This window comes from Canis lupus, chromosome 6, assembly GCF_048164855.1.
Source record: "Canis lupus baileyi chromosome 6, mCanLup2.hap1, whole genome shotgun sequence".
Taxonomy (NCBI): domain Eukaryota; kingdom Metazoa; phylum Chordata; class Mammalia; order Carnivora; family Canidae; genus Canis; species Canis lupus.
The window spans coordinates 50,191,735-50,217,863 of record NC_132843.1 but is presented as its reverse complement, the minus strand read 5'-3'; the positions used below and the strand labels follow the sequence as shown (position 1 = coordinate 50,217,863).

General features: G+C 44.8%; 2 protein-coding genes and 1 long non-coding RNA gene across 4 annotated transcripts in view; 1 reads left to right on the top strand and 2 right to left on the bottom strand.

Moving 5' to 3' along the window:
* Nucleotides 1-4,668, bottom strand: part of STYXL2 (serine/threonine/tyrosine interacting like 2) — a 31,012-nt gene extending 26,344 nt beyond the window's left edge. Inside the window, exons 1-2 of one of the 2 annotated variants that reach the window (XM_072830446.1) lie at nt 4,505-4,668; nt 3,705-3,829 (exon numbers count right to left, since the gene is read on the bottom strand). In XM_072830446.1, coding sequence (XP_072686547.1) covers nt 3,705-3,814 — 110 coding nt within the window. In that variant the 5' untranslated portion in view covers nt 3,815-3,829; nt 4,505-4,668. The remainder of the gene's footprint in view (nt 1-3,704; nt 3,830-4,504) is intronic. The other variant, XM_072830447.1, reaches the window with a different exon arrangement.
* Nucleotides 4,669-8,777: 4,109 nt separating this feature from the next.
* The window catches only part of GPA33 (glycoprotein A33), a 47,274-nt gene continuing 29,922 nt past the window's right edge, over nt 8,778-26,129 (top strand). The window contains exons 1-2 of the mRNA XM_072830445.1: nt 8,778-8,936; nt 23,576-23,730. Of these exons, the coding sequence (XP_072686546.1) occupies nt 8,894-8,936; nt 23,576-23,730 (198 nt within the window). The 5' untranslated portion in view covers nt 8,778-8,893. The remainder of the gene's footprint in view (nt 8,937-23,575; nt 23,731-26,129) is intronic.
* Nucleotides 14,298-16,026, bottom strand: LOC140635586 (uncharacterized). The gene is made up of 2 exons (XR_012032929.1): nt 15,688-16,026; nt 14,298-14,533 (listed from the first exon to the last, which is right to left on the bottom strand). It is a non-coding gene; the product is annotated as an uncharacterized lncRNA (long non-coding RNA).

Here is a 26,129-nt window from a genome sequence, read left to right as displayed (position 1 = left end):
CAACTGTAATTGGAACAGTGTAGTAGAGGTTTTCTAGTCCTTGTTAATCTTTGTATATCTCTCTTTTTTTTAAAAATTTGAAGTAGGATCCATACCCCGTGTGGGGCTGGAATTCATGACCCTAAGATCAGGAGCTGTCCACTACACTGACGGAGCCAGTCGGGTGCCCCTCATATATCTCTATTTCTTAAGGCGTGTCTCTTGTAAACAGCATGTAGGCTTTTTAAAAAACACTAACTCTGACAATTGGAGTATTAGCTTAATATTTTTTTAAGATTTTATTTATTCATGAGAGGTACAGAGCAAGAAGCAGACACATAGGCCAAAGGAGAAGCAGGCTCCCTGTTGGTGAGCCCAAAGCAGGACTTGATCCCAGGACCCCGGGATCACACCCTCCGCCAAAGGCAGATGCTCAACCACTGAGCCACCCAGACATCCCAGTTTAATACTTTTAATTGGAGTATTTTTATTATGATTTTATTATGCTTTAAATTGGAGTATTTCATTTTTATTAGGTTTAAAGTAATTATTTCCACACTTGGGTTTAAATCTACCATCCTACTCCTCTCTTATCATTTGTTATGCTTCCTCTGTACTCTTTTTCTCTTCTTACTTGCCTTCTTTCGGGTTGATCATATTTTAGCTTTGCATCCTCCCCTCATTTGCTTGTTAGTTATACCTTATGTTGTAGAACTTCTAACAATTATGCTATAAATGCACAACACACCTCCTGGACTTCCCATTCACATTTAAAGTTTCAGATACCTTCTGCAGATAATAGCTTAAGCTTAGATAGTAAAGTATGCAGACAAGGAGGCAAAGAAAGAAATCAAGACAGAAAAATTGTATCTAAGAAAGAACTTCATGTGTGGTTTCTGACACGTGAGGTTGTCTGGTCTATATCCATCAGAAACCTATTAAGTTTTTTTTTTTAATGTATATTTTTCTGTTGGAGTTCGATTTGCCAACATATAGCATAAGACCCAGTGCTCCTAAAAAAAAAAAAAAAAAAAAGACCCAGTGCTCCTCCCATCAAGTGCCCCCCTCAGTGCCCGTCACCCAGTCACCCCATCCCCCCGCCCACCTCCCCTTCCACTACCCCTTGTTCGTTTCCCAGAGTTAGGAGTCTCTCATGGTTTGTCACCCTCTCTAATTTTTCCTACTCATTTTATCTCCTTTCCCCTATAATCCCTTTCACTATTTTTTATATTCCCCGTATGAGTGAACCTATATAATGATTGTCCTTCTCTGATTGACTTTCTTCACTCAGCATAATACCCTCCAGTTCCATCCACATTGAAGCAAATGGTAGGTATTCATCGAGAAACCTATTAAGTTTTTGAAGGGATCCTATTTTCAAAGAATCCAGTGTCCTTAAAAAGCCTTTGGCTGCTTTCAGCCTTAAACAACCCTCGGGCCCCCAAATTTCCATAAGCAGGACTAGTCTATGAAAGCTATATAGCCTTTAAGGAAAACACACTCTCTAACCTCAGATCAGATGTGGCTCTAGAGGATAACAGACAAGGAAAAAGGCCCAGAGGGTGGAGCTAGAGGCCACCGAGAACAGCACTAGGGAATGCAGCCCTGAGAGTCAAATCAAGGTTAAATCTAGGAGATCTTCCCGCCTCTCAGGCAAACATGCTCATTAATTATATGGGCTGATGACTGCTATGCCTCCCACTCCTCCTTTTATCAACTGGGAGCTTGTTTTGCAGACAACCAGGTGCTGCACTCTGACCTGGGCAAGAGGATGCATACCCTCCAGAGAACCTAGCGTTTTTTTTTTTTTCTTTCAAGTTTCCTTTTTTTTTTTTTTAAAGATTTGATTTATTTATTCATGAGAGGCACAGAGAGACAGAGGCAGAGATACAAGCAGAAGGAGAAGCAGGATCCTTGAGGGGAGCCCAATGTGGGACTCGATCCCGGGACTCTGTGTTCACACCCTGAGCGGAAGGCAGACTCTCAACTGCTAAGCCACCCAGGCGTCCCTCTTTCAAGTTTTAATTTAAATTCCAGTTAGTTTACATACAGAGAACTTAGCCTTTGAACTGCATGTAGCAGTTTGTAAACTGCTTTTGGGATTGTCTCCCTTGGGAGTTTCATGAGTGGGGGGAAAAGGTAGCATGAATATTAACTGTCCACAGAGGAATACTGTGGCTGAGACTGCTATGTATTAGCAAACCCATTTCCTCTTTCCTGGACTCATGGACCTCATTTCCCACCCTCCCTTATAAGAAAGCATGGCTTTGCTGAGTTCTAGCCAATGGAAAATGAGCGGAAGACAAATAGCCATTTTCAGGCCTGGCCCATAAAAACCTCCCGAGAGATTCTTTATTCTCTTCCCATTTTGTCTTGATGCTGATGAGCACAGTAACTTTAGCAGCCTGCCTTAAAATGGAAGATCTACAGGACAGAAGGAGTCTCAGTTCCTGGATTACTGCTCAGATACCTGTTTTGGCATTTATTTGAGTGAGAAAAAAAATACCCATTTGCTAAAGCAGCTAGCATTACGCTAACTACTACACAAAGCCATCCATCACCTACCTCGATCACACACAAAACTATCTCTGCCTTGCCTGGTAGTGTAGAGAGGGGAGGGATCCATTTTAGAAACTCTATCCTGATAGGTTTTCTGAGTGGGAATATAATGCTGAATTTTAAAGGAAAAATCTCCAACATTTGGACAAAGTGTCCTGGCCAATGAGTGATGAATTTCATTCCATTGGGGAAGCCTTTCAAGCTCTGAGAAGCAAGAGCCAGCAAGACTCCAGAAGGACTTCAGAAAAGTGAAGTCAAACAGAAATCATAGATATTTTGAAGTAAAGTTATCTTAAGTTATCTTAGTTGGGTCTTTCCTTCCTTTTTTTTTTTTATACATAAGGAGACATAGGCTCAAGAATTAAAGGGATTCTTCACATAAATTTGGTGACAGAACTAATATTAGAAGTCATGTCCTCTACTTTGATTTATGGCAGAAGAAAATAGATAGACACACATCCCTATTGCTTCAGCAGGCAAGTAAGCATTTCTTTGATGTCTCATGGTTTTTCTTACAATTTCCTGCAAATTTTCCAATCTACCTCATAATACACCCTCAATAACGTTATGTAAAGAAGAATTTTAAATTATGTGTCATATAATAAAGAGGACTTTCCAGGAAGACACACCGTGTTGATCGACCCCCTGGGCACATTGTCAGTTACCTTCAGGTTTGCACGTATCTCAGTTTGAAAGACACAGCTTGATCACAGATGCAGAATTATCTTAGTACTAGGGCCTGATCTTATGCCTCTTCCTGTCCTGATGCCTCCCATGCAGTCTGTGGTCTAGCATCCCCATATTCAGCCTCAATCCTAGTGAGTCAAGCATCACTCTCCAGGTAGACCTATCAGGTTCTGGTCCAGCATCACTTCCTCCAGGAAGCTTCCTATGGACCCATCCAAGTCCAACTTTCCCTGGCCCACCCTGCACTAGACCTGAGACATACTGATTCTAGCACTTACAATGCCACATCACAATGTAGTCTGTCTGCTTATTTGCCTCTTCCAGCAAGTATGACACATAAAAAATAATCAATAATATTTGTTAAATGAATGAACTTAACATGGTGACTGTAGGCTCCCTGGGGCCCATATCTCATCCTGCTCCCCAGCCCACTCCTGCTGTGGCTGCAGGGGTAGGGAGCACAACAAGTATACACTTACTGGCTGGGGGAGGGGCTCCGGAGGTACTGGGCCTGCACAGCCCTCACATCGGCTTCATCCTCTTCACTTGGGACTACCTGCTCCTCCTCTGGGTCCCCACTGGTCGCCATGACAGCCTGCAGTCCCTGTAAGTTTGGCATGAGAAAGGTGGTTAGGAAATTAGCTTCTGGAGGTTTTGTGGGGAGAAGGGGTATATTAGTGATGTCAGGGGGGAAGGTCACCACATGCTACTACTTTGGTGGGGAAAGGAACCACGGGGGAAAAACCCAGTCTAACTTGGACCAGCTACTGTTAACCAGGATGCCAAGACTCACACCTCAGCCATATAAACTGTCCACCTTAGAGTCACATTATTTAAGAAATGAAAACTTGGCTCCTTCCTCAGATTCCAGTAAGGAAGCAGAGAGGGGACCGGGGTCCTGGGTTTACATTAATATAGCTAAACTAGTTGGAAAGCACAGAATTCCCTAGATCAGAAAGGTCTTTATTGAAACTCCTAGGTGTACTCACACATATGCACACGTGGGGACACATATATAAGCACACACCCCACCTGCACACAGAAATACACCTTTCCCTCTGTTGGGGGGAGGTGCAGCTGGCCTTCTTCAGTATCTCTAACCAAGGCCACAGGAGTCATTGCCTTTGACTCAGGCACCATCCCACAGCCTATTAAAGAACATGAAATCCCTCAGGAGCTGGTCCCACACATGGTTGGGCCCTGACCACTCGAGGCAGCCCGCCCTTCTACTTATAAGTCTTGGGTTCACAGGACAAAATGAAGGGAAAAGCACACTCACCACTGGCTTGCCTGTACCTCCACACCAAAGGGCAGTCACCCAAGGACTCAGGGACCCGGATAAAATGGTCAAAAGTTCTGACTAGTGAGAGGGAACAACCTCTCTCCTCTCTTCAGTGCTTCTTCTCTGAGGGGCAGGACAGCTGTTAACAGGAAATCTTAGCTACCTTCTAAATTTAGTCTCTGGCCCCATAGCCTGGCAGATCTCTAGGAGGAAGGAATGCAGTCTCAGGACCCAGACCTGAAAGCAGGCCCCACTTAACTCTTTCCCTCCTGGCAGATTCTCTGGACGCTGGACACTGACCAAGGAGCAAAGTTAGGAGGTCACATTCCATTGATGGAGAGACCTAAAGAAAAGGGTTTTGAGGGGCTTGCTCTCTATACTCTCCTGCCTAAGGCTACCTATTCAAAGTCTTTCCAGAAGATGATCTGATACCAAAAATCTAGAAGAATGAAACAAACTATATCTCAGCCCCATGTCAGTCTAGAGGGTGCTGGGAAAAAATACCTGATATGTAGAATGGGCAGGGGTCTCTGATAGACGCCAGGAGAGCACCATGGTGCTACTAAAGGATATAGTCATGACTTGTGACCAGGGTTACATTTTTTTGAACAGCAATGACTGTGGATAGTAAAGCAGACAGTTGTACTCACCTTCCACAGTCACCGCCACACTCACACTCACGGTGATGGTCAAGTGGTAAGGATTGAAGGTATAAAAATTCCATGAGCTTCAGGGTGCGTAGGTGGCTCAGTTGGTTAAGCATCCAATTCTTGATTTCAGCTCAGGTTATGATCTCAGAGTTGTGAGATCCAGCCCCGCATTGGGTTCCATGCTAGGTGTGGAGCCTGCTTAAGATTTTCTCTGTTTTGCCCTCTGCCCCTCCCTCCACCACACTCTCTCTAAAAAAAAAAAAAAAAAAAATCCACGAACTTCATTAACTTCAAATGAGCACATAACCCACTCTACCCCACTTTGTCACCTCTTGCCATTCCCGTGACCAAAGCAAACCAAAGCATCCCACACATTCTATAATTATGCCTCATCCATCCATCTATCCATTCATTTATCTACCCGTTCACAAATTACCCACTATGTGTCAGGCACTATACTTGACCAAAGTTAGTAAGATACATAATTACATGCTCAAAACAGTCCTTCCTCTTAGCTAAGTGGAACAATGCCCTGCACACAGCATCATCAAAAATTGGCTGAATAAATGAATGAGCTCACAGTTTATTAGGAGGAATGAGACACAGGTCAAAAATAACTCAAGCATAAGGCAGAATGTTGTTAGTATCCTGAGAGAGATCCAGAGCGGTGTGAGTTCAAAGAAGGGAAGAGCCCTTCTGGCTGAAGAAGTCAGGAAAGCCTTCATAGAAAAAGTAATGATACATGCATTGGCCTTTAAAAAACAAGTTGGATTATAACAGCAGGTGTGATGGGGGAAGGAATGCCAGAGGGGATAGCATGGACAAAGTTTGGGGATGTCAGTGGTTAGAGCTGGGAAAAAAGCAAACAGGTTGTGTGGCAGAGACTTGGCAGGGCTGGAGTGGGGGGCTCCTTTGGGAAGAGTGACCAAGGAACACATCTCAGAGGATGCATATGGCGCCACCATTGACCAGTCGCCAAACCTCCAATCTGCGGTCAAAATAGGGACCCATTAATTGACTGCCAAAGAATGACCACAACTGAGAATGGGGGTTCATTTTATGCCCACACACTTCAAGGATCCATAAAGATGGAAAATGGCTTGAGAGAGAGGTGAGAAGAGGCGGTAAGGATCAGGGAAGGACTAAAGGGCTGCATCAGTCAGGGTAAAGCTCAAGATGACAGGACACCAGCACAGAGAATGAGAGGGTGGCAAGGAAGTGAGGGAGGAAAAGTTGGAGAGCCAACACACCTAAGAGAGGCAACAGATAATGAGGGAGCCACTCAGGAGAAAGACATAGCCCCTGCCTTCTATATACCCTGAGTTACCTATAGAGTGTGACATCAAGTTGCTGCAATGGTAAACTAGAAATTAGAAAACTACTTACTAGCCATGTGACCTTCGAGAAGTCATTTCACTTCTCTGAGACTCAGATCCCTGTTTGTAAAATAGAGATGAGTAATACTCATCTCCCCATCTTGTTCTGACTGCTCAACTAAAGTGGGGCCCTGCCCCTGCCCCAATTTCATTTCCTATACCATGTTTCAGGTTATGTTCCCCACAGTACCACCACCCTTTAAGTAGGGTGACCAACCATTCCGACTTTGCTTGGGACTAAGAGATTCCAGGGCCAAGGAACTTCCTGTTTTAAAACCAGGACAGTTCCATGGGGGAAAAGACAGTCCCTTTAATAAAGGGTTGCTGGGAAAACTGGAGAGCTACATGCAAAAGAGTGAAACTGGACCACTTTCTTATACCATACACAAAAATAAACTCCAAATGGACCTAAGTGTGAGACATGAAACAATAAAACTCCTAGAAGTAAACACAGACAGTAATTTCTTTAACATCAGCCACAGCAACATTTTTCTAGATATGTCTCCTAAGGCAAGGGAAACAAAAGCAAAAATAAACTATTGGGATTACACCAAAATAAAAAGCTTTTTTCGCACAGTGAAAAAAAAATCAACAAAATGAAAGGACGACTTACTGATTGGGAGAAGGTATTCACAAAGGATATATCCTATGAGGAGTTAATATCCAAATTATATAAAGAACTTATATAACTCAATATCAAAAAACCAAATAACCCGATTTAAAAATGCAAAGAGGACCTGAATATCATTTTCCCAAAAAATACTTACGGATGGCCTACAGACATATGAAAAGATGCTCAATATCACTCATTATCAGGAAAATGCAAATCAAAACCAAAATGAGATATCATTTTACACATGCCAGCATGGATAAAATAATAATAATTTTAAAACGACAACAAATTACAAGTGTTGGCAAGGATGCGGAGAAAAAAGAACCCTCTTGTGTTGTTGGTGCAGCCACTGTGGAAAAGTATGGAGGCTCCTCAAAAAATTAAAAATAGAAATACCATATGACCCAGTAATTCCACTACTGAATACACCCAAAGAAAATGAAAACACTAATTGGAAAAGATATATACACTCCTATATTTATTGGAGCATCTCTTACAGAAGTCAAGATACGGAAGCAACCGAATGTCCACAAGATGGGGATATGAGTATTACACATCTCTATTTTACAACCAGGGATCTGAGTCTCGGAGTATATGAAGAATAATACTCCTCCATAAAAAAGAATGAGATCCTGTCATTTCCAACAGTGTGGATGGACCTAGAGAACATTATACTAAGTGAAATAAATCAGACAAAGATAAATGCCATATGATTTCACTTACATGTGGAATCTAAAACAAATGAATAAACAAACAAAAAAGGAGAAACAGGCCCATAAATACAGAGAACAAACTGATGGTTGCCAGAGGGAAGGGGGGAAAAATAGGTGAAGGGGAGTAGGAGATACCATCTTCCAGTTACAGAATAAGTCACAAGGATAAAAGGCACAACATAGAGAATTCTAGTTAATGGTATTCTAATAGTATTGTGTGGTGACAGGTGGTAGCTACACATGTGAGCATAGCATAAAGTCTAAATGCGTGGAATCACTGTGTTGTGCATCTAAAACTAATGTAACATTGTGTCTAGTTCAACTGTACCTCAATTTTTTTGAAGAAAAAAAAAAAGACAATTTCAAGCAAACTGAGACAAGTTGGTCACGGTATTTCTAAGATTCTTTGTTTATTTTGTCTTCTTTGTTTACTTCTGTACTTTCTATCTCCCCAACCAAATTATCAGCTTTCTGAACATAGAGACTTCCTGCCTTTTTCATGGCTACGTCTGTAGCATGGGTGGGTTGGGGTTGTAGGAAAGGGAGAGAAGGAGAGGAACAGATCCTATTGTGCTTTGGAGTATTTCAGCAATTGTGGGCAACACCCCTCTTTTATTGGCTTTGAAAGCCTGTTTCCAAGATCATTCCCTTTTTATTACAAGATGATAATTTCCTATCTGTTATAGAAGCCCACACCTTGGTGAGAAGCCCAGGACTTTGTACACCTGCTAAGTGGAGAAAAGGTGGGGGGAGCAGGGGACTGGTTCAAGGAGAAGATGGGGAAGGTTCCTCTTGGGGCCTCTGGTGGAGTAGGAGGAGCTCGAGCCCAGTCCCATAGGTGAGCTCACCTGCCAGTCCCGTTGAGTAGCACAGTGTGTGGGGGCCAGGCTGGGCAAAGGTAAACAGGAAAAGGGAAACCACAAGGACAGAGGGCTGGGTCAGGCTAGGGCTGCTTTAACTTTAAATAGTCAGCCCAGACCTGTGCAGAGCCAATCCCTGCCAGGCTGGGCTTCGAGCACCAAGGAAGCAAGACCATGGTAGGGAAGATGTTGCCTGTGCTGTGGACGCTCTGCGCAGGTGAGTGGGCCGCTCCCCTGTCCAGCGCTCGGGTGGGTGAAACTAGGGGACTGAGTGTTGACCGTCTCCCAGAGTCTCCCCAGGGGTGACCTCCAGTGACAAAGTTGCATCCCTGCTGGGCAGAATTACAGGTTCTGTTATGCAGGCAGTAGGTTCTAGGCCAGCACCCAGTAAGAGAATGGTTTGTATATGCATGTTAATAAATAAAATTCCAGCCCATTTGTGGACTGGATAATTCATACATTTTCAAGACCATTAATTCTGATCCCAAATCAGATCATAAGTTCTGACACAAGATCTGACAACAGGGACTAGGTATTTGAAATCAAGTTTGTCCTGGAAAATCCCGGATGTGGGGTTCTAGATATGTTCACTCCCTAGGATTTTAGCAGTGCTTTAAAACCAGAGAAAAAGGCAATGGTAAAAGTGATAACTTCTCCATCACTTGTAGAGAAACCAAGGCAGAGAGAAAATGCAACTTAAAAACATTCCCAGAGCAAGAGAAGACTCAAACCTTTCAAAACCCAAACTAGAAAGGCCCTTTCCAAAGGTTAAAGCTCTTCAGCCCTTCTGATACTCCAGTCATTGAAAACTTGGAAGATGGGGAAGCCCTACAAAGTAGAAACCAAACATTTGTTGATATAATGACTAAATCCAAATCAAGTGTTATTAACTAGTAAAGTTGTTGCATGGTGCCCATGGAGTGTTTAAGGGTTAGGATGGAGGCCTTGACATTCAGGGTACTAGGTGCAGGGAAGAAGCAGAATGGAGAATGGAAGTTGAGAGATTGGGGTGAGGGAATTTGAGGAGTATCTCTAATTCAGTGTATTGGGCTATGCTGAGAAATCCCATCAGCCTGCGATTTAGAAACTGTTACAGGCTTCAGGGGTCCGGAAAGAATGGGGAGGAGGCAAAGAGTTTTACAGGGAAATGTAGGAGCCCTAAGGGCCAAGGAGGCTCTGACTTAGAGCTTGATTTTCAGCTCCTACAGCAAACCTCAGGACCAGCTGGCCGACCTGCCGGGCAGGCCCCACTCTTATCACTCAAACCTGATCTTTGAGACCTCAGGTGGAGGTGCTGGGGAAGGACTGGGTCAAGGCTTAGAGGTAGCCCTGGAAAAGACCAATCGGCTCCATCTGGCTTCAGCCAAGAGACCCAATTGCCTGGGGGCGGAGATGCCCTCATGATCAGGCCAGAGGGCCTCGTTCCTTCATTCCTTCATGCAAACCTCTTTACTGATCACATAGTTTGTGCAGGCCTCTCAGGAGTGAGGATTGTGAAATGATTGCAGCCCCGAGGGCACCTATCTCAGCCATCGGATCCAGACAGTACGGATACTTCAAGTCCGGAGGGAGGCTGAAAGCAAAAAACCATCCTTCCTGGACAAAGCGAGGGACACTCTGATACTTTTCTTTGGAGCTGGAAGCCTTGCTAGGGATGCCTCTCCTTCCCCCACCCCCAGGACACATCCCTGCAATCACTGCATTTTTTGGTCTAGGAAAAACTCTAGAATAAAACAGCTCCCCCAGCTTAGAATGAAAAGTGGCCTTAACTCTGAATTGCCTGGAGCAAGTACATTTTCCCTCTTCCTTTGAGAAGGCATGTGACCCTGGGGTGAACTCCACTGGAACCAGTTCTCGGGCCTGTGTTCAGACTCGATGGTGAAGTGTATTTTCTGCCCCCAGCCCCGCCCATCTACCCGCCCAGACTGCCCAGTCCAGATTCACATGCCTGCCACCTGTGGCTTCACACCTTACAGTGGGAGTGGAAGCCTGGGTTGGTGGCCGGGTGGGTGGTCAGCTCGAGGCATACGGACAGTTTGCCAAATGAAAATATTTGTGCGCAGGATGCCTGGGTGGCTCTGCCTTTGGCACAGGGCATGATCCAGGAGCGCCGGGATGAGTCCCGCATCAGGCTCCCTGGGGGGAGCTCGCTATTCCCTCTGACTATGTCTCTGCCTCTCTCTGTGTCTCTCATGAATAAATAAATTAAATCTTAAAAAAAAAAAAAAGAGAAAATATTTGGGGGCAAAATAGCCATTGACATGTGCAAGTGAGCAATGAAGGTGTTCAGAGGTCAAATCTAAGAGCAACTGGGTGGCCCTCCCCACTATGTCTCATGAGAGCACACCAGAGGGAGGAACAGGGAAATGAAGGAGAGCTTCCTGAAAGAGGTGGAGCTTGAGCTGGGTTCCAGAGGACCTACTGGCCTTTGCCCTTCTTCCTTTCTCCAACTGAACATGCGCAGTAATAACCTAGATTTTAGTGATGTACTGGGCAGAGCAACACCCAGCTGATGAGCCAGTCGGCCCCAGAACTCAACAGACCCTAGGGAGGCAGAAAATATCACATATGGAAGGGACTCAAATAGAAGGTGGTACATTAGAAAACTTAAAAAGAATACTACAACCAACTAAAAATCAGTCTGACAATTCTAAACACTGTCAGTGACAAAATACTTCACCCTTCCAGAGCAGATGTTCCCATCCCCCTCCTATCATGGCACTCTACTGCCATCACAAGCACTTGGGGCAGCCTTCTTCCTATACTGACTTTAGCGCAGGGAGAATTAAGTCACCTTTATAAACCTCAGTTTCCCACTCTGTGAAATGGGCAGGGCAATATATAACATGTCAAAATGCAGCGTGCCTCCCACAGGGTTGTTATGGATAGTAAAGTTTGTAAATCTTGGAACAGTGTCTGACATAATAAGCATTCAATACATGCCAGTTATTCTTATTATTGATTATTAGTGTGGGCAAGTGTAAATTACAGAGAATTAGTAGACTTTGGGGATCAGCCTGAGTGCTGGTATCTGGTAGAAGTGTGTCCAGAAAGAGAGTTGGAGGGACACCTAGGTGGCTCTGCAGTTGAGCATCTGCCTTTGGCTCACGTTGTGATCCCGGAATCCCAGGATCGAGTCCTGCATTGGGCTCCTCGCTGGGAGCCTGCTTCTCCCTCTGTCTGTGTCTCTGCCTCTCTCTCTGTGTGTCTCTCATGAATAAATAAATAAATCTTAAAGAAAGAAAGAAAGAAAGAAAGAAAGAAAGAAAGAAAGAAAGAAAGAAAGAAAGAAAGAAAGTCAGAGTCACTGTAGATGAACCCTGAGTTACCACCCCTCCCGAAGACTGCTAGAGAAAACACCCCAACTTGGGCACAGAACTAAGGTTCTTCCCTTTTGGGAAATTGCCAGCCACTGGACTGATGAGACTCAATGTGATGGAAGAAGCTGCACAAGGAGAAACCCACCAGAGAGAAAATGTCCATAAGCAGATCTGCCTGGAGTCACTAAAATCTTTGAAGACTTGATAAGAGACACAAACAAAAAAGTCCCATCTTCCTGAACTAGAGGAAACTTTTTTGAAGGTTAAATGAGAAAAACTTAGGAAGATACTGCTCTACACAGAGAAATAAAGGAATCATCCCAAAATATACTAGATGAGAAAATACAACTTTTCTCCCCATCTAAAAATATTTCAATAAATCCATAGATGCTTGATCCATAGGGAGGGGTCTTTTCTGGGATCTAAGTGTCCAAGTTCCTGAACTGAGACTGATATGCCATTTTAGAATCTTTCCCAGGGGTCTTTGCTAGAGCCACAATTCCTAGCAGGATAACTTTCCCTAAAAGACTTAACGTTTGTCCACTCTGAAGTACTGTGTTTCTGTTGGTCACACAGGCTTGGGGAGCTCCCTGTGGTCTGCCCTGTCAGAGTGTGGCACGTCTGAGCTCAGTGTCACCTGCATGTCTAAGCTCCATGCAGTGACCTGGCCCAGGCCATGAGGTTTACAGGTCTCGGCCTCAGACGTGCACATCTGATGAGAGTCAGATGAGAGAGTGGCTTTTGTCCAGTTAACCTTGACTCTGAGAGGGTGGCCAGAACCAGGGTGGTGTCAGCCTGCAAGCGTGCTGTGAGATGGGCAGCCCAGCCTTTCATCTGCTCCATGGGTGTGAGCCCCATTGCCACTCCAATCCCCAGGACCTGGCTCCCACTTGGGGCCTGGGCACCACCTGCTGCTGGTATCTGAACAAAAGTCAGAAGCCAGTGCTCCCAGGGACCTCTGTGCCTGGGGAATTACACTGTCTGCCTGCCAGAGATGCAGTTGGGATTAAAATGCCCCAGTCCCAGCCACAGCCTCAAAGGGGAAGATGTAACCATCAGCCTAAGAGGAGTATGTGTGCTAAGGGGGTAGAGTGATGGTCTAGGGCAGTGGCTATCAACTCTGGCTGCCCATCAGAATCACCTGGGTAGTAAAAAAAACAGATGCCCAGGCCCCCCAGACCTTCTGAGTTAGAATTATGGGGGGCAGGATCTGGGTCTCTCTGTGATTTTGACAGTTACCCTGGTGATTCTGACACGCAAGCTACTGGAACTAGATAGGGTTAGATCCTGAAACTAGAAGGAAAGTAGGTGTCATCAACAGTCAGCTTCTGTTGCTGGGGCTGATACTCTGCCCGGGACTTGGCTCAGTTTTGCGCCATCTGGCGGCTTCCCGGAGTTCCTGTCCAGCACCTGATTCCATGACCCAAGAGCAAGCATTCTCACACTTTTGTGTATATAGAAGTCACCTGGGGAATCTTGTTAAAATGCAGACTGATTCCGTAGGGCAGGGTCTGAGATTCTGCGTTTCTAGCAAGCTTCCAAGTGATGATGCTGCTGATTTAGAGACTTGTGTTTAAGAAATAAGGCTCAGGGAGGAACTAGTTTGTGGGCACAGGTGTGGTCCTCATTTTGCCTTTGTTTCCCAGTCCCAACCCCAGACGGGTAACCCAGCCATACTGCTTCCTGTGATGTTGGTCCCTAGGATGCCTGTGGGAAAGAGTGTCTGGCTCAGCCTGTGCTTGTATTCCTGACAGCGCCTGACCCTGCTAATCCCTCCTCCCTCCTGAAACTATTCTGTTGCTCCCATGATACACCCTCTCCGGGTTGTCCTCCTAGATCCCTGGCTTCTTGCAGGTCTTCTTTGCAGCTTCACTCTCCTATGCCCACTAAGAAATGTCAGAGCTCCTCACACCAAGACCCACTTCTATTTTCACTCTAGACCCCACATCCACATTCATGTCTCTAAGTGACACCCATTTCCAACTGACTCACAATTTGTCTCCAAACCCAACCTCTCTTCTGAGCTACATACCCACAAATCCAACAGTCCACGTGACCTCTCAACTTAAATGTCTCAGAAGCACTGCAAACTCACAAACTGAAAAGAAAACCCATAATCTTCCCCCCACCCTCAACCTGGGCTTTCTCAGTGGTCTCTGCACCATAAATGACTCCCATCCATCCAAGAATGAAAGCTAGAAACCTAGCAGTCCCCCGTTACGGTTCTTCTACTGCTATGTAATGAACGATCCTGAAACTTAAAACAAGAAAATAATTTATTTTGCTCACAGATTCACAATTTTGTTGGGGCTTGGCAGGGACAGTCTGTCCTTGCTCCATGCAGCATCACTTGGGGTGACTTGATTGGGATTGGAACACCCACTTCCAAGATGGTGCACTCACTGGCTGGCAAGTTGGTGCTAACTCTGATTCCTCTCTTTGTGGGCCTCTCCTCAGGAAAGTCTGGGCATCTTCAGAGCATGGTAGCTGGAATCTAAGAGCAAACATCGAAAGAGAAAGAAAATGAAAGCTGCCAGTACCTTAAGGTCTAGCCCAGATACTGACTGAGCATCGCTTCTACCACGTTCTACTGGTCAGGGAGTCACAGAACTCAGACTCAAGGAAAGGGACATGAACCTTGCCTCTGGATGAGAGGAATTTCAAAGTATTTGGGGACCATATTTTAGAATCCCCGTATCACCCAATACCTCCCTCTCCCTCAGCTACAAATTCAAGTCATCACTGTGCCCTGATGATTTTAGTTCTTTTGAATCTGTTTACTTTTCTGTTTCTCTGCCACTAGCTGATGCGAGCTGCCTCTCCTAAGCTGCTTCCATAACCTCCAACTGGCCTTTGCACGCTTGTTCTGCTCCTTCTATCTGTTCTCCACGCTGGAGCCAGCATGATCTTTTAAAAAAAATTGTGACCATGTCACTCCCCCTACTTAAAGCTCTTCAGTGATTTCTCACTAGCACTAGAATAAAGACTCAAATCATAAAGACAGGTTCTCTAAGTTATATTTAAGTTCTATAAATCACTGAAGTGTTCCCCAAGCCCCAGTATTTCAGCACCCTGATCTCCCAGAGTGCCTCCTATACCTTGAATAGTACACAAATTTTTGTCTTGTCACATCTTTTGCTCCTTGATTTGGAAAAATATCACCACCTCCACCTGTAGTATCCACACCTTCCTTTTTTCCTAATTTTCAGAGGTCACACGTCTCTTTCCTCCATTTAAGCCTTCCCAGGTCACTCTGGGCCCCACTGATTTCTTCCTAACAGGAATATATAGTCTCAACCACCTCTTTGGCATCTGTTATATTGCCATTTAACCTTTCACCCACTTCGGGCCTCGTCTTCCTAAATAACCCGAGGGCAAGAACGACTGCTTCTACTTTTCTTTTTTTTTTTTTTTTTTTTTTTTTTTTTTTTGCTTCTACTTTTCTTTCTTTTTTTTTTCTTTTTTCTTTTTTCTCCTTCCGTCTCCTCCCCACCTTTTTTCTTTTCTTTCTTTCTTCCTTCCTCCCTCTCTTTCTTTCTCTCTCCTTCCTTCCTTCTTTTTTTCTTTCTTTCTTTCTTTTTCTCTTTCTCCTTTCTTTTCTTTTCTTTTTTCTTTTCTTTTTCCTTTCTTTCTCTTTCTCACAGTTACCAGAACAAAGGCTCCAATGTCTATTTCGTTTTCCACGACCAAGTTACACGTCTCTGGCCCTCTTTTCCTCTCCAGTACTTTTCGCTGAGCTCTCGCCTCGGCTCTGAGACTCTCTGTAGTCCGCCCTGGGCATCCATCCCAAGCATCCGCAGACACCGCTATTGACTTGTGAGATTCTACACCACACGCTAAACAAAGACATCCAGATCTCCGTCCCTGGTGATACAGGCGCTTCTGCTTGCTTATCTCCTTCATAATATTCCTCTTCCCTGCCCTCAAAATTGAAATTACCCCTCTATTCGGACAACGGCCACGACTAGGCCTTCTTCCCAAGTAGCAGCCCACCTCTCCCCGCTCCCATCACTCCTCGCGCCCGTTTCCGGCGCGCCTTCCCTTCCCCAAGATGGCCGCCGCGGAGCGCGGGGAAGGCGGCGCGAGTCCCAGCCACGCAGGGCCGCTGGTGTGCTGGGGGCTGGGGGGGGACGAGAAGCTCAAGGCCGGGGGCGCCTGAGGAGCGGGAAGGGCCGCAGAGCGGCACCTGTGAGGCCCACCGCCGGGCAGCCTGCACCTGCTGTGTCCAGAGCCACGGCCTGGCACAGGAAGTGGGCACCTCATCCCCCAGCGTCAGGGGCCGGAAGTGAATGTTGCTGAGGCCCGGATGTGGGTGAGGGTTCCCATGTCTCCGCGGAGCCCTCGGTCGGGCAGAAGAGGCTTACAAATGATGCTGTTGTCAAAAATAAATTGGCCACTTGTCCCTTTGATGGTCACCACCAAGTTCCTTGGGCTGAAACCAGTGATGACAAAGGTTGTGTTGAGGGAGATGTCAACCACACACACCGAGAACCTGGGACAAGAGACTGGTTGAGCACACATGGCAGTGCCTTCCTTGCCACGAAGACTGGGTTGGGATTTGTGGGAAAAGACCAACACCCCTTTGTCTGGCATGCCCAATTACTGTGGCCCAACAGCCCCACAAACAGCATAGGTATGGAACGTAAAAGTAACCTGGCTCCAGGCATGCATGTTCCCAACTGTATTTTCTGCCATAGAAAAACCATGGAAATGCACAATCACTGAGTACCTACCTCTCTTATTCACCCGCTAGACCCTGGAAGTTGCTTGCTTTTTCCTGCTCTCAGTGGGTTCCTTACTTTTCTCCTAATCTAATTCTTTAGAAAGATAAATTGTCTTTCAAACTCATAAGTACCCTTGTTTCCTCCCCCCTTTGAGTCTTCACTCATTTGATGCAAGAAAGAACCCTCATATTTAGAATTGTTTCAAATAAACCATCAATGCAGATAGCAAACAAACAAAACAAAACCCCCAAGAAACCAAAAACCTCAAATTGTGGTCACGGCCAATTAGACTTGGGCCCATCCCATATTTCTGGCCACACCTGCAGTGGTGTAATTCCAGAATTGCATTGCAGGACATCATTGAGGGGACAAGGGGAAGCAGCCAGGCTGAGAGAGGGCAGATAGTGGAACTTGTCCTAAACTGCCCTGATGGAATGAGTATGCTGTTTGTACTTGGTGTGTATGTTTATTTGGAATCTTAGTGGGGAGGTTAAAGGATATCATACAGGGGGAGTCACACCCCCCCAAATCACCTGCTTGGTGCTATTGCTACAGACTGGCATGGTTTACTTTCTGAATGTGCCCTACCTTCTCCATGCCCTGACCTCTGCACAGTGCTCCTCTCCCCCCACCCACCTGTTCTCCAATTTTCTCATGGTTCATTCTTGCTCATCCTCCAATGTCAGCACAACAAACCTTTCCTTTGGACAACCACTTCTCATCCCCAAACCTTTAATTCTATCCTGTTATCAAATATGTAACACTTGTTTCCATGGTGGCTTAAATTTTTCTCTGGGATTATTTATTACAATTTGACTTACCCAGAAGACTGAATGCTATGAGAGTAGGAACGATGTCTGTCTCTGTCATTTTCTCCCAGGAGCCTAGCACAGTGCCTGCAACATGGGTGCCCAGCAGCCATTGGCTTTATGGGTGTTCATGAATAAGCACCTATCCTTTTGAACCTCACGAGGTAGCCAGCTGGTTTGTTTTTAGTGTCTCCTATCCTGCCTGCCCTCCTTTCCCTCTTTCTCTAGGCAGTTCCAGCTTCTGTCTAAGCCTCAACTTTCTAATTTCAAATGCTTCTGTCAAAAGGTACCCGTTCTGAGTCCCTTTCTTGAGTCTGATGGATAAGAGGAACTAATTAGGGAAATGGGTCTGTCCTGCAAGTTAAAGGAAGAGAGCCCCTCAGTGTGTCTTCCCTCCCTCCCAGACAGCACTTGTATTTTAGCAGCAGCTTCAGTGTCTGTCCTCAATGGTGCTAATTATCAGGATTGAGAAAGCTGATGGAGGCCATATTTGACTTGGAAGTTTGTAAAGAGAGTTGTCCTCAGACTACTCCATGTTGGCAGTGCTCAGGTTTTCTCCCTCTCTGCCTGCCGGGCTTGTCTCTGTTCCCAGATCACCCTGTCCCTAGAGCAGCCCTCTCTGCCTGGAGCACCAACTGTCACACTTGGACCTACCTTCTTCCTGAGGTGCCTCCCTCGCCTCTACCACCCAGTGACCTTTGGTCTGTGTCATTGTTTTCTGCCCCAGTGAGTCAGGGATGCCATAAACACCTGGCATGGGCAGCACACAGTGATAGATAGTTGCTCTCACTTAGACCTTATCTCTCTGTACACGTGGGAATGGGTTACACTTGCTATGAGCAACACTAGTCTCCCCTGTGACCTCTCCACACCCCTCTCACCCAGGCTGGAGTCTTGCTCCATCTGGCTCCTCTTCTATTTTCAGGTCTTCCTTTCTGGAGCTCCTTCCCTATTGTCTATAAGCCTGCTTCAAGTCTCTGCATCTTCTATCCCAGAGGAGACCAAAGAACTTTCTCAAGGCCACCTTGTTTCAGCTTTTTCATTTTCCTGTGTTCGACGAGCTCCTTGCCAAAGTAGGCTGCCCTCCCTGTCTCTATGTCCTCACTTTCAGCTTGATTTATAAAACTGTCACATGGCTTTTTGATTACAAGAGTAACGCATATTTACTACAGAGCATTTGGAAAATAAAAATATACAAACAAGAAATCCAAAATTTATCCATGATCCCAAAATCCAGAGATAACTTATTAATACCATATTTTGGTATATTTGCTTCTAGAATTTGCTCTCTTTCTGTGATTAGGTGGAAGTGCGATACTGTTTATATATAGTTGCGCATCCTGCTTTATTTTCTTACCTGTACAAGTTCAAAGAAGTGAATCAACTCCCTTGGGGGCAATTTCAAGTCCCACCTTCTCGACAAGCCTTTCTATTACAATCCTTCTTCTGGATAGTGACACAACCCCTCCACTCTCTGCCTCTACATTTTATTCCCTTAACACTTACACTTAACACCTAATTAGGCTCCATTAGGTTGCTGACAGTGACCTCTAACTGCTGCCTGGGTAGGGACTATGCCCCAGGCTACTGAACCCACAGGTCTTATTAGCACTCAGCTCTGTAGAAACCTTGAGGTGTGAACTGGCAAACAGTAGAGACAAGAGAAACATGAGACACAGGCCCCACAGGAAGGGGCGTACTGTCTGCTGAGAGGAGGAGGCTTGCATGCACCAACCCTCATCAATGGAGTTTTGTGTGTACCTGGTGAAGAGCTGCCTGAAGTGGCCAGAAAACCCGTGAGCATTAAGGGCTGGGATGGTCCCAATGGTTTCTGGAGGATATAGCACATGAACATGCCTCTGATCATTTTCCCAGTGCCTTGCATGAAACTCGGACTGTAGGAAAAATTCATTGAATTGACTGGAATTTACAGATGCCTAAACATCCATGTTGAACAGTTGGACAAGTTCTAACCGCCCATCCCTCCACCGCTGCCAGTGAAGACAGGACAAACCAACCTGCCTGTGTGAACTGCCCCTCCTCATCCAGGGTACCAATACTTTCTCAAGGCGAGAGCAAGTGCCTGGTCCTGGGGCAGGCTGGGACACCTCTGGCCTCCAGCACTTCCTCTCTGAGAATGTGGTTTCTCGGAGCAAATGGATTTTCCTAAGTGGAGGCATTACTGCCAGTTTCCCAAGGGTTCCCATAATGCGCTGTGTATGCCTCAGGCAGCCAGTTCCATCAAGCATTTCATTATTCTCCTTGGATGTATTACTTTCTGGTTAGCTCTCAAGAGACAGTTTATTATCTTCTTAACAAACCTTAATTATTTACAAGCAATCATCAAATCTTCAGGCTGGGTCTCCACACCCCACCCTTTCAGGGAGGTTAAAAGACCTCGCTCATTTCCTTCTGGGGCATCTTGCAGACTCAGCTTCCCTTCTCTGGGGTCTCTTTTGATCCCTTATTTGATTTTTTTTGGCATTTTCTAGCAATCTGTAAGATAGGTTCTCCAATAAGTTTCTCTGGTTGTGAATCCTACTCATCTTTTAAGCTTAAATTCTCTGTAACTCATGTATTTGCTGCCAAAGAGCACTTCCTGTGTTAGGCACTTTGTCGAACCTTGGGGACATCGAGATGAAGAAAACGGTAGCAGAGGAGAAAGATGTGACAATATAGAACACTGGTATGGTTCTTGCCACATCGGGTAGGGGATGTGCCTGCCCACGATGGTCAGTCATTCAACCCTCACCGTAATATTGTTATTCTCATTTCATAGGTGAGAAAACAGGCACAGCAAAATTAATTAAGTTGGTCAAGGTCACACAGTTAAAAAAAAGTAAGAATGAGGATGCCAGCTGGGGCAGTTTGGTTCTTGCACTTGTGTTCTTAGCCACTCTGGTGTATTGTGCAATAAACTTTCATGAGACAGAAGTCTTAGGAGGCAGGCACTTGTGAGCAGTAGGTGGGACAAAGGGCAATGGCGTTGATTCTGCTTGGGAGAGTCTGGACGTTTCCTCTAGGAAGTGAATGCGCTCCAAACGCCTTCCTCAGCAAACTGCTATGGTGCTGGGAGATGTTGACTTCTTCCTGGAGGTGAAAAGCACTTACTCTCCCAGTGTGTCTATCCTTAGGGAGGTTCACACAACCCTGAACTATTCCTTCTTAACCCCTTGTGGGGAACTAGCTGAGCATCAGATGGATGCTCTTCCTGAACAGTAGAAGGGCTCAGCCTTGAAAAGGGAGCAGGGGAATGAGAGTGAGAAAGACTCTTTCTGGAGCACGAGACACACAGCTTGCAGGTGGCAGCAGGATGGGTGAGCTGCAGTTGCTCGAGGCAGGGTGGGTTCTGAACCACTAGAAAGGAGATGCCGGATGTAGACCCACACAGGGAAGTAGAACAGGAGGTAGTTGGAAGGTTCTAGATATGAACTTCTCTACTTCCTACTTTTCTAATCACAGATGAGATTCCCATCTTTTACTTTTGTCACACCCACTGAGTAGGGAAGCAAAGATCCCATAGAAGAAGAAAACAAGGGCCACAGTATCAAAAATATTTTTTAAATCATCAAACATATATTTTTTTAAAGTCACAAACATCTTTTGACCCTACAGACTCTTTTAACTCCCACGTGCCTTTCTCTCTCTCTCCTTTTTGGCAAAAGCTGTCCTCTTCTCATCCACTTGCCCTTGAGCTCATCTTCCCAAGCTCCATCCTTTCTACTCCATGGAATCTGCTCCTGCTGAGGTCCCCCCACCCCCTCCATGGTGCCACATCAAGGGGTCATCTCTCTGTTCCCAGGTCCCTGGCCCAGCAGATCAGTAATGTTGAATTAGTTGACCCCCTCTGCTTTTATGAAACACTTGTTCTGCTTGGTCTCTAGAAAACACTTTTTCTTATCTCTCTTCCTAGCCCCCTGGCCAGTTCTCCTTCTCCTTTGCTGGTTTCTCCTCATTTCCTCCACCACTAAGCACCCAGGCCTCCATCCCAGACACCTTCCCTGTCTTCCTCCCCATCCTCTAGCCTTCAGTGACCTCTCCAAGAACTGTCTCCTCAACACCTCTGTTGGGTGTGTAATAAGCATCTCAAACTTCACATGTCCACAAACAAACTCCTGATCTTCCCCCTGAAACCTGCCCACCTCAGCCTTCATCATCTCCCTAAATTAGAATTCCATCCTTCTAGTTATTTAGGCCAAATCCTGATCTATCTTTGACTCCTCTTTTCCTCTAACACATAAAATCTAATCTGCAGTCAAATCCCATTGGCTCTTTCTACGTACATTCCAATCTGGATCACTTCTCTCTACCTACACCACCAGGACCTGTGCCCAAGCCACCATTAGCACTCACCTGTACTATTGTAGTAGGCTCTTGAATGGTTGTCCTGCTTCTGCTCTGTTCCCCAATCTCCTCCTTCCTCTCACTTCACTTCAGCCAAGATGACCCTTTAAAATGTATGTCAGGGGATCCCCGGGTGGCGCAGCGGTTTAGCGCCTGCCTTTGGCCCAGGGCGCGATCCTGGAGACCCAGGATCGAATCCCACATCGGGCTCCCGGTGCATGGAGCCTGCTTCTCCCTCTGCCTGTGTCTCTGCCTTTCTCTCTCTCTCTGTGTGACTATCATAAATAAATAAAAATTTAAAAAATAAAAAATAAAAAAAAATAAAATGTATGTCAGGTTTATTACCTTGCTTAAATCCCTCTAAGGGTTTCCCACCTCCTCCAAAGAAAAATATGAAGTTCTAGATATGGGCTATAAGACCCAATGTGACCTGAGACCTCTCTACTTCTCTGTCTCATCTCTCTTCCCTCCTCCCCTCCTACCACATGGCTTCCTTGCTCTTCCTCACACGGGCCACACTTACTCCTGCCTAGAAAGTTCTCACAACACGTATCCACATGGCTTTGTGTTTCAGTCATCTATTGCTACATACCAAATCACCCCAAAACTTAGCGTCCTAAAACAATGCTAAAACTTAGCGTCCTAAAACAATGAGCTAGATTTGGCTCAGGAATCTTCACTCTGGGCAGGCTCTGCAGGAATAGCTCAGCCCTGCTTTCCTAGACAGCTAGCTGAACATGCTCATACACATGCTAGGAATTGATGTTGGCTGTCCCAAGGGACCTCAGTTGGGGCTATGTCCCAAATACCTGCATGTAGTCTTGCCAGGTGACTGCTTAACTTTATCACAGAATGTTATTGGGTTCTCAGAGTGAGCATCTCAAGAGGACCAAGCAAAGCTAATGTCCTCTTACAAGTTAGCGTGAGAAGCCATATGGTACCACTCACATTGTAGTCCCAGGCCCACTCAGATTCAAGAGGAGGGGACACAGAGGAAGGAGAGTCACCATCACATGGTAAGATAAGTATACATGATGGGAGATACTGTTGTGGCCACACGGTTTTTCTCACCTTTTCCTGATAAACTTATGTAGAGTAAACTAGCCTGGGAATCCCTCTATTTCTTTACCTTGATTTAATCTTATGTATAAAATTCCTTACCACATTTAAGTGCTCCATAAAAATGTGTAAAATGAATGACTATATCATCATCACAACAACAACAACAAAAAAAAGATGGCAAAGAATATTTATCATGAGCTTTCTATGTGACAGGGACTAAAAAAAGTATTTATGCATATTATCTCTTTAAGTTCCCCTAGCAACTCTGGGAAGTATTTGTGTTCCTATGTAATGGATGAGAAAAGTTCACACAGCTGGTAAGAGGTTGGGGCTGAGGCTCAAAGCTGGGCTTTTAGCTACCACACAATGCGTTGGACTTATTTGTGATGCTGCAGGATGGATATACAGTGAACCAAGGCACACGGCTGTGTTCGCCTCAGTCTCGGAGAACAGTTGGTGCGCCATGGCCAAGATCACAATCATAGTGTGTCTAGCTGTGGTTGCAGGAAGAGAATATCACTGAGCATTCTCTCAGAAGTCCTATGGGCAATGAGTGGCTATGCCATTTACTTCTCCCACTTCCCACTTTCTTTCCAGTCTGGGTGACTGTCAATGCCATCTCTGTGGAAACCCCACAGGGTGTTCTTAAGGCTGCCCGGGGGAAGAGTGTTACCCTTCCATGTACCTACGAGACTTCTGCCTCTGACCGAAATGGATTTATCCAATGGGACAAGCTTCTAAGGACCCACACGGTAAGAATCCTTAAAAAGTTGAGGGTATCATGGGAATGATTATTACCTGACCATGACCTCTTATAGGATGAGCACTCCAAGTCTTTCAATAAATGTTAGAATAAACATAAGCACCCAAGCTGGACTGGATGGGGAGAGAGCAATGAATGTTGGGCCCAGCGAGGGACATATTATGCCACCTTTATTTTGAAAAAGTGAGCGTCCCTAAAATATCCTTCTGCTAGTCGGTCTCAAATTACCTAAATTGTATAATTTGAGACAGTCACTCCTTTTTTTGTTTTGTTTTTTAAAAAGATTTTATTTATTTATTCATGAGAGACACACTCAGAGAGAGAAGCAGAGACATAGGCAGAGGGAGAAGCAGGCTCCCTGCAGGGAGCCCAATGTGGAACTGGATGGTGACCCCGGGATCACAACCTGAGCCAAACGCTCAACCACTGAACCACCCAGGCATCCCCAGTCACTCCTTTTGACTAGCACAGAGCTCTCCCTGAGGCCAGATTTTATTTTATAGTGTTTGGGGGATTTTTCCCTGTTTGCGATCTTTTGGAGAATATAGAAGACATTTTGTTCTATTTTTTATTTTTATTTTGAAACAGATAATACAGTCCCACGGTTCCAAAATTAAAAGATCATCAACATTGTAAAGTCTCATTCCCATCCTTTCCCCTCCTGTCTACCCTAATCTTCTATTCCGCACCACTTCCCCACCCTCACACACACTCCCCATCTGTAGGCAAGGCTGACTTTCACTGGTACTGGTTGTTTGGGACCAGCATCTATTCTGATTGGTTGGTATCTCTGCTGCAATTGTTAAGTATTTTGAATATTACTCTTGGCTAGGAGAACCAGTTTAGTTTCTAGTGTATCCTTCCATTGATTTTTTTATGCAAATTCAAGAAAATGTTAATGTTTTGTGTGTATGTATGTGTGTGTTCCTATTTCCCCTGTTTTTACACAAAAGGTAGCATATTCTACGCACTATTCTGCCCCTTGCATTTTTCACTTAACCTAGTTCCTGAAGAGCTTTCTATATCAGCAATAGAGAGCTCCTTCATTCTTTAAGAGCTGCAGAGGAGTCCATTGTGTGGATACACTGTTAATATTTAACCTGCCCCAAAATGATAGACACTTGCTTATTCCCAACCCCCCAATTACCAAGAATAACCATTTACCTATGCCATTTTGTGTCTGCACAGGTAGACCTCTAGATACACTCCCAGAAAGGGTAAATGCTTTTATAATTTCATAGAGACTACCAAATTGCCTCCCCAGGAAAGCATCCTGTGCTCCCCCAGCAGAACCTGAGTGCTCATTTGTGTGTATGTGTGTGTCTAAGTAATACATGCACATCACTAAAGATTAAGCAGTAGAAAAGTACACAAAGTGAAAGTATGTCTATCTCATACCCTGAACTCCCAGGCTCCTGTTTCCCTCACCAAAGGGAACCTACTCCTACGAGTTTTAGGGTGACCTTCAATAATGCTGTACATATATACAAACATACAGACAGACATATATATGTAAATACACATGTATAAATACGTATGTTTACATAGGCTACGTACACACTGTGCTGCACTTGGCTTTTTTCTCTCAATACATATCATGAAGCTCTTTCCATATGTCAGTACGTTTATATCTATCTCGTTTTTTACATTTGATCTTAGCCAAAAGGCCTAGAAGCAATCTACCTCATTTTTTTAAACATTTGTATTAAGCGTTCCATTTTATTAATGTACTATATATACCAATGATGGATATTTGATTCAGTTCCTGTATTTTGCTGCTACAAATAATGCTGCAATAAAATATCTCTAATGTCTATGGATGAATATAGCACACATACATAGCATAAATGTATATGTAAAGTATATGAATATAGGATAAATTATTTAAAAAAGAACTTTTGAGTCACAGGGTATGTGAATTTAAAATTTTGAAAAATAAGATCAAATTGCTCTCATCAGATGTCATGCCAATGTCTACCTTCACCAGCAAGATGAGGGCACCTACTTCTCTAACACATAGTATTCTCAAAATGTTTGATATTTGCCATTTTGGTAAATGAAAAAAAAAGTGTCTCCTTTCTTATTACATTCACATGTCTCTAATTATAAGAAATGGAGCATCTACTCATAAGTTTGAGTGAGGTCTACTTTTATTTATTTTATAAAAGTAGAGGGTGGGAGGAAGAAGAACACATTCAAAAAAAATTTTTTTGAATACATTCAAAATTAATTCTCCAGCAGACAGACAGCATCAGCAGGTGCAACTGCAAAGGTTTCTCCGTAGATCATATATTCACAAGGCATTATTTGCTTAACAGTGAGAAAGGCTCTGGTGTGTTCTCTGTAACAACATCCACTTCACAATGTGAGCAAGCACTAGTATTGTGT